This window comes from Setaria viridis, chromosome 7, assembly GCF_005286985.2.
Source record: "Setaria viridis chromosome 7, Setaria_viridis_v4.0, whole genome shotgun sequence".
Taxonomy (NCBI): domain Eukaryota; kingdom Viridiplantae; phylum Streptophyta; class Magnoliopsida; order Poales; family Poaceae; genus Setaria; species Setaria viridis.
In genome coordinates, this window is record NC_048269.2 from 15,677,973 (window position 1) to 15,686,628 (window position 8,656).

Consider the following 8,656-nt stretch of genomic DNA (forward strand, 5'->3'; position numbering starts at 1 on the left):
CGAACATCCTTCCTCTCTTAATCGGAGAGATCAACAAAAACCTCTCACTAGAATTCAAACCCTAGGCTAGACCGGAGAGAGGAAAATTGAACCGTAGAACCCCATGGCACGAGTACTGTTCACGGGTACTGTTCACGCGTGAATAGTAACTCGTCGGGAGTCCAAAACGTCCCCCTTACTCTCAACCCTAGGTGCCACATATTGATATCCTATTTTCACATAACCCCCTACGCTAAATAAATCCAACGTAGGGGTGTAAATTCCAATTACGTCCTCCATGGCAAATTCCGCGATGTCCGCGATCCCTCCATCTCCGCGATGTGATCCTCACGATGTCGCCGCACGACCATCCGAAATCGTATCGCGATCGCCAGAATTTCCATCTTCGGCCAACGCACGCCGCACGAGCGTCCCGGTACGATGCATGGCTTTGTGGCTCAACCAGCGAACCCCGGATTTTGTGGCATAATCCGGAAACCTCCCTCGACGTCCTCCCGCCGTGTAGCTAGGTACAACAGACGTACACCGCACGATCGCCTGTCCCTCGAACGCAAGCCTCGATCCGCCCTTCTCCGCCCCCGCGGTTTTTCGACGCGGCATCCTATCTTCGTTCTTCACTCGTCGCCGCATGTACCTTGTCTCCACCTGTCACCTGCAACCACAACCTGCCAAGAGACACGTCACACGCACACCGTGTTGTCAATCGCTCATCACCAAGGTGCTAGCCCACCAGCATCTCAATCTCCCCCTTGATGAGTGCATGGACAACACCACACCGCACAAATTTATTCGTACTGAAAAAGAAAAATAAAAAGAAAGAAAAAGAAACGATCTTAATCCCCAAAGACATGGGCTAGCGAAAAAGCTAGGCTCGACACAATCAAGACAGAAATTCACTCTCCCCAAAGTGAATCAAAATCCATATCAATCTCCCAAAAGTAATCTCAGCAGCAAAACTCACAAATTTCAGCAAAACTCCCCCTGAATGAACGAACTCCCCCTGCAAGAATGAATTTGTGCGCTACTCACTCTCCCCCTTGTTGACAAAGCACTCCATCAAGATAAAATGCAAGGAACCAATTTAGAGAAAAGCATGTGAGAAAGCACAAGTTGAAGCTTCTGAGACATATGCCAAATACTTATAAAAGCTAACCAACAACACTAGCTATCCAGAGAAGGAACAATATAAAGCCATGACCAATAAAAATTTAGAACTGAAATCTGTTTGAAAACTAATGTGCCAGGCAAAAACATGCACATTCCAAACTCAGTGCAAAGCTGAAGACAAAACATATAGCGAGCTCACACGACAGATACACAGCTTCAGTCAAAGTTCACTGCAACGTCCACAAATGCATTCACTTGTCATATTTAAGTCTGACTTTTATAGCGAGCATGATAAGCAGGGATATGGGAAGCAAGAGTTGTGCCCAGCCAGTTTGCTTAATTTTGTTTATGAGCGAGAACTAGCAGGGACATGGGAAAAACAGAGTTGCGCCCATATTTAAATTCTCAGTAAGGCAAGCAGATCATGAGCTAAATAGCAGAGATATGGGAATTCAGAGTTTTTGCTCACAACCATACTATGCACTCCCGAGTTAAAACTTGGATTGTGAGTTACATTTGCAGTGAAAACCCATTAAAAGAAGCTGACTACCGAACCATGAGCAAGATATATGTCAAGTATTCAACAAGTCACTAGATCCAGAAAAGCAAGCATAGCCCAACATAATTTTTTAAGTATATATCTATGCTGTTTTCAAAATAAAAATTGGTCAAGCAAAGCATTCAAACCTCTCCAAAAGCATCGATCGCAAACTAGCCAAAACAAGTATAAGGCATATGTAACTGAAGCAACTTACAATGATACTAGAATGGGTAACACACCCCGAACTCACCACGCAAACTGAGAGTTGAAGCAGCAGAGTACCAAAGGCCAAATGCAGGAGTAAATCGAAGATACCTCATTATGCGCTTCACCGCCTGACGGTGAGAAGTCCTGGGGGACGCCTGAAAACGAGCACACATACACACAGCAAAGTGTATATCTGGCCTCATAGCAGTCAAGTACAGCAGCGACCCAATCATGCTTCGATATTCCTTCTGATCCACGGGCTCTCCGTCCTCATCAGCATCCAAAGCAGCGCTAGTCGGCATGGGCGTAGAAATTGGCTTCGCATCATCCATCGCAAACTTCTTCAGGACATCCTTCGTGTACTTTCCTTGATGCACAAATGTACCTTCCGAAGTTTGTTTTATTTGTAAGCCAAGATAGAAATTCAGCTCGCCCATCATAGACATCTCAAATTCTTTACTCATCACATCTGCAAACTTTTTCACAAGAGCATGAGAGGAACCACCGAAAATGATATCATCCACATAAATCTGAACTATTAAAGTGCCATTGCCTTGCCTGAGGAGAAAAAGAGTTTTATCAACTGAACCCATTTTGAACCCGTTTTTAAGCAGAAAAGTTTTCAATCTAGCATACCAAGCACGAGGTGCTTGCTTCAAACCATATAAAGCCTTTTGCAACTTAAAAACACGATCAGGAAAATTGGGATGTTCAAAACCAGGCGGTTGTTTAACATAAACTTCTTCTTCTATAAAACCATTCAGAAAAGCACTTTTCACATCCATTTGATAAAGCTTATATCCACGTGAAGCAGCAAATGCAAGCAAAATACGAATGGCTTCTAAACGAGCAACAGGAGCAAAAGTTTCACCATAATCAATACCCTCTTTTTGAGAAAAGCCCTGAGCAACCAGCCTAGCTTTATTTCTAACAACATGACCATCTTCCCCATGTTTGTTCTTAAAGATCCATTTAGTTCCAATTGGTTTACAAGAAGGAGGAGGATCAACCAAAACCCAAACTTGATTCCGTGCAAAATTTTCTAACTCCTCATCTATGGCATTGACCCAGTTAGAATCAGATAAAGCATGTCCAACATCTCGAGGTTCAAAAGAGGCAACAAAGGCAGTATGCGCAAAGACACAATAATTTTTATTTTTCGTACCTCTGTTCCTTGTCGTGCGTTCATCCAAATTACCTATTATGTTCTTGGCAGGATGACGATTCTGAATGTGTCGTGGTGCTGTACGTTCTGAAATCGCCTCCCCCTCAACTGCAGCCGGTACATGATCAACAGTCGGTGAAGCTGCAGGCTCTGCTGTAGATGTACGTGTCGGCGATGGTCCATCCTCCAAAGTGGTGGAGGGCGCCTGCTCAGGCTGGGCGCCAGGCTCCCCCTGCATCGCAGGCTGGGCATCATCGTCATCGTCGTCGTCACATCCATCTTCCTCTTTCTCATCCTCAAAAATATCCTGCCCGATCTCGTCATCACCTGCACACTCAAAAGCAGAAGAATAACAAGGCATTGTCTCGTCGAAGGTGACCTCACATGTCTCATCGATGCGGTTAGTATCAAGATTAAGCACACAGTACGCTCGCCCTTGCAAGGCATACCCCAAAAATAACCCATCGGAAGAACGCGATTCAAATTTATCCAAATTTCCCTTTTTCAATATAAAACACTTGCAACCAAAAACTCGAAGGTGGAAAACTTTGGGAGGTCGACCAAATCTCAACTCATAAGATGTTTTTCCTAGAAAAGCTCTCAGAAAAATGCGATTAGCAACATAGCAAGCGGTGTTGATAGCCTCAGCCCAAAAACGTCTAGGAGTTTTATGTTCATCAAGCATTGTCCTAGCCATCTCAACAAGAGTACGATTTTTACGCTCAACAACACCGTTCTGGGGAGGAACGTAAGGTGAGGAAAACTGATGATCTAAACCTTGTTCTGAACAAAAAGCTTTCATGCGAGAATTCTTGAATTCCGTACCGTTGTCACTGCGAATTGCTCTAACGGCATTATTTGACAACTCATTTTTCAGCTTCAGAACAAGATCATGAACATGTGAGAATGCCTCATCCTTAGATTCCAAAAAGAACACCCATGAATATCGAGAAAAATCGTCCACAACGACGAGCACATACCACTTCCCACCAGCAGACCGAACACGGGCTGGACCAACAGTGTCCATATGTAACAGTTCACCTGGTCGTCTCGTCATCACCTGAGTCACAGGTGAATGAGAAGCAGCAACCATTTTTCCATGTTTGCAGGGAGCACAAATCAAATCCTTTTCAAACTTGAGTTTCGGTAAACCATCAATTAAATCCAATGAACTCAAACGACAAAGCAAATCAAAGCTCAAGTGGCCCAACCGACGATGCCACTTCCAAATCAGGGGGGAACCATGAGCAACTAAACAGCGAGTTTCACCAAAATATTTAGAAAAATCAGCTTTAAAAATCCGTCTAAAAGGAGAAATCTTGCAAACAAGGTTACCAACAGAATCAAGAACACGCGAATTTCCTTTCTTAAAACGAACCTCAAAATCATCCTCAAGAAGTTGCGAAACAGACAGCAAATTATAATGCAAATTCTTTACCAATGCGACGTGCTTTAACGTGTATTTATCTGTTACCTTGATGCAGCCATGCGCCATTACCTTACCTTGACTTTTATCCCCAAAAGTGATGTTTTCCTTTACGCTCGTGGGGGTGAGGCTGGAGAACCATTTATCATCTCCGGTCATGTGGCGCGAACAACCGGAGTCCATTATCCATATGTCCTCCTCGCCTCCAACCTGCAATCAACAACGAGAGCGAGGGTGAGCTAATGACTCAACACTAGGGTTAGGATAATGTAATGAAAACCAGTGCTGAGCCACTTGCTCAAAAGAAGCATTAGCAAAATCAAAGCTCTCAAAAAAATGATGAGAACCACGAGGGGGAAAACGTGGTCTGTCATCCCAATGTTGTGCAAGAGCACGAGTACGTGAGCGAAAACCAGAAGAGCGAACAAATGGCTCACGTCTCAAAATAGGACGATCATGAGTACCACGTACAGGGTACTGCTCACATCTAAAAACACGACGATCATGAGTACCACGTGTGGGGTACTGCTCACTTCGTTCAGCACGCATCCTCCGATAACAGAACTCATAAAGATGACCATCATGATTGCAAAAATCACAATTATAAAGCTTGCGTGCAGGAGCGACAGAAGCCTCAGCATTAGAACTAGAAGCAACAAAAACAGGCTTAGCAAAATGATCACAAGAAGAACCATTTGGCTTAGTATTTTGTATACCCTTGAAGTGTTTTGGCTTAGGCGCCCAAACCTGCTTTTTAGGAGCAGATCTAGATGTCTCAACCAGCAACCCATCAGAGGTGACACCTGAACCCTTCCTAGGAGGTGGTCCAGTATATTTAGCCAAAGGTGGATTCTTCTCATCAACAGGCGGTCCACTTTTTTCACCAAAAACATGTTTCAAGTCATAACCGGGACCAAAACGCTCACCCCGTTTAATTTGAGCAATAGCCATACCAATTTGAGGCTCATGAATAGAACACCAACCAAGAATAGTTCTCAAATACTTATTTTCTTCTTCCAAATCAGCAAGTTTGGCCCTTAAATCATTATTGTCAACAACAAAATTAGGACAAGTTAGGCATGAAGGAAGAACCGGACAAGTGTGTTTTTCCAACTCAACAATATGTGATTTAGCAACATTTAATTCAGATCGTAAAGTTGGACAAATCAAACAATCCGGCAAATCAGGACAAGTGTGTTCTTCAAAATTTTTTACCCGACATAAAGCATTATCCAAGTCAACTTTCAAAAGCGGGCAAGAAACACAAGTACCAAGAAAATTCGACCGAGAACGAAGTTCATTTAGTTCAGCGTAAAGTTTATCTCGATCATCAACAATGGAAGAATACTTGGTTTGCAATTTAGACAGCGAAATCATATGAATTGAGCATTCTTCACATTCATCAGGTTCAGCAGGCTTAGATGCAGCATTTTTGAGAGTAGCTAGTTCAGCACAAGTTTTATCATAATCAGTTTTAAGTTTAGCCAACACTTTATTTTGCTTATGAACAATTTTAGTTAAATTAGCTATTCTTTGTTCTGTAGAAGTATCTACCTCATCATCAGAAGTTTCATCGTTGCTGTCGGTTGATGCATCACCCTCCAAGGCCATAGTACATATCCCATCATTGATGCCGGCGTCAGTGATGAAGCAAAGTCCGTCTGTCTTCTTCTTGGGTGTCTCATCCTCGGAATCTGAATCGCTGGAGTCTGACGAGCCACCTGAAACATACTGTCCAAGAGAAGATAACAAAACATTTGCAGCCTTAGCGACTTGCTTGTCAGAGTATTTTTGTCCGCCTTTCTTCCATTGTTTATCCTTCTTCTTCTTCCTCTCCCTGAACTTCTCCTGGCGCCTGGAGGAGTTATTGCCCTGCTCAAAAGATCTCTGCTTGTTTGGGCAATCAGCAGCAAAGTGTCCTCGCTCACCACAGTTGAAGCAGCCATCTGAACGTCTTCTATTACGCCTGTTGTCATACACACGTTTAAACTTGTTGGAGAGCAGTACAAGCTGATCATCATCTAGCACCTCCAACTCCTCACCTGCAACATGACACAAAGAAGACAAAGCAAAACTGGAAACATTTGGATTAGCATTAGTGTTAGTCTTATTTCCAGAAACCAAAGCCATTGGAACGTGAGAAGAAGAAGCAGCTGTGGGATTTTTCAATTTACGCTTAGAAACAATTTCAATCTCTTTTGATTTGAGCTTACTGTAAAGCTCATCAGTGGTGAGAGTCTCATAACCTACAGATTCAACGATCGCCTCAACTTTCATATCCCATTCATCATTAAGTGAATGTAATAATCTGAGAGCCCTAGCATGATCATCATAAGGCATATTTCTATTCATGGCCTTCATCTTATTAACAATCACTTGAAAACGTGCAAACATGTCATCAATAGACTCACTAGGCAATTGGCAAAAAGCATCAAACTCTTTTCGGTGAATCTCAAATTTTCGGTTTTTCACAGTGTTTGAGCCTTCATGATATTTTCTAAGTTTCTCCCAGATCTGATAAGCGAGATCTTCACTAGAAACCCGATCATATTCAGTTTTACAAATAGAAGCCTGTAAAATAGCAACAGCACGATGATTTGTTTCAAGAAGTCCGATCTCAGCGGCGTCAGTCGGTTCCTCAGCTGGAATCACATATGTGGCATTTTGTGTGATTTTCCATAGCTTCAGCGACTTGCCTTTGAGATAGTTGGTCATACGTGCCTTCCAGTAATCATAATCAGTCCCATCAAAAAACGGAGCGCGAACATCAAACTTTTCATTGGTCGCCATAGCTTTCAGCACCGATTAAGGTATAGAAAACCTAAACCGGCTCTGGTACCAATTGAAGGATCGTAACGGGCGACCAGAGGGGGGTGAATGGTCGCAGAAGCCAAAACTTTCTAACAAAAATTTCTAACCCTTCCCCTAAACACAAAACCTGAATAAATCACGTTTTTCAAATCTGGACAGAACTCTATGTACCTAGTAAACCTGATGTGGACAAAAATCCGTAACTCCGATCGACCTAAAAATTTGTCAGGTTAAACTAGATGAAATTACGAAACTAACCCAACTGGAATCAAGTCAATCGGACTTACGGATCTTGAGATAAAAATAAAACAAGCAGACTATGTCAGATGCTGACGAGAATTGTAAAGAACCAATCGTGATGCACAAGATCAATCATTATAGATGAAAGATTAAATCGAGTAATTGAACTTACAAAAGTGCATCTAGCCTCCGCCCGAACATCCTCCCTCTCTTAATCGGAGAGATCAACAAAAACCTCTCACTAGAATTCAAACCCTAGGCTAGACCGGAGAGAGGAAAATTGAACCGTAGAACCCCAGGGCACGAGTACTGTTCACGGGTACTGTTCACGCGTAAATAGTAACTCGCCGGGAGTCCAAAACGTCCCCCTTACTCTCAACCCTAGGTGCGACATATTTATATCTCCAAAGGGTGGCACAACCTATTTTCACATAACCCCCTACGCTAAATAAATCCAACGTAGGGGTGTAAATTCCAATTACGTCCTCCATGGCAAATTCCGCGATGTCCGCGATCCCTCCATCTCCGCGATGTGATCCTCACGATGTCGCCGCACGACCATCCGAAATCGTATCGCGATCGCCAGAATTTCCATCTCCGGCCAACGCACGCCGCACGAGCGTCCCGGTACGATGCATGGCTTTGTGGCTCAACCAGCGAACCCCGGATTTTGTGGCATAATCCGGAAACCTCCCTCGACGTCCTCCCGCCGTGTAGCTAGGTACAGTAGACGTACACCGCACGATCGCCTGTCCCTCGAACGCAAGCCTCGACCGCCCTTCTCCGCCCCCGCGGTTTTTCGACGCGGCATCCTATCTTCGTTCTTCACTCGTCGCCGCATGTACCTTGTCTCCACCTGTCACCTGCAACCACAACCTGCCAAGAGACACATCACACGCACACCGTGTTGTCAATCGCTCATCACCAAGGTGCTAGCCCACCAGCATCTCAACCATCACCCAGACTGCTGCCACCAACAATTCGCGGTTGCTGCTTGTGTTTGGGTCCACCACGATGTGCGAGGGGCGCGCAGGTACGTGGGCGGGCCATCGTTCATCTATTTTGCAGGAATGAAGAAGGGGGTGAGTCCAACAAGGATTGACTGTTTCTGCTTTGGAGCAGAGAATAAGCTAAGAATATTTCCTCCAAACACATATAA

General features: G+C 44.0%; 1 protein-coding gene across 1 annotated transcript; it reads right to left on the reverse strand.

The window, feature by feature from the left end:
• Positions 1-1,869: 1,869 nt before the first annotated feature.
• Positions 1,870-7,236, reverse strand: LOC140223450 (uncharacterized). Its single transcript, XM_072295294.1, has 7 exons — positions 6,621-7,236; positions 5,662-6,488; positions 4,918-5,409; positions 4,519-4,656; positions 3,846-4,080; positions 3,021-3,347; positions 1,870-2,909 (listed from the first exon to the last, which is right to left on the reverse strand). The coding sequence occupies exons 1-7, from the start codon at positions 7,234-7,236 to the stop codon at positions 1,870-1,872; spliced, it is 3,675 nt and encodes a 1,224-aa protein (XP_072151395.1).
• Positions 7,237-8,656: the final 1,420 nt, after the last annotated feature.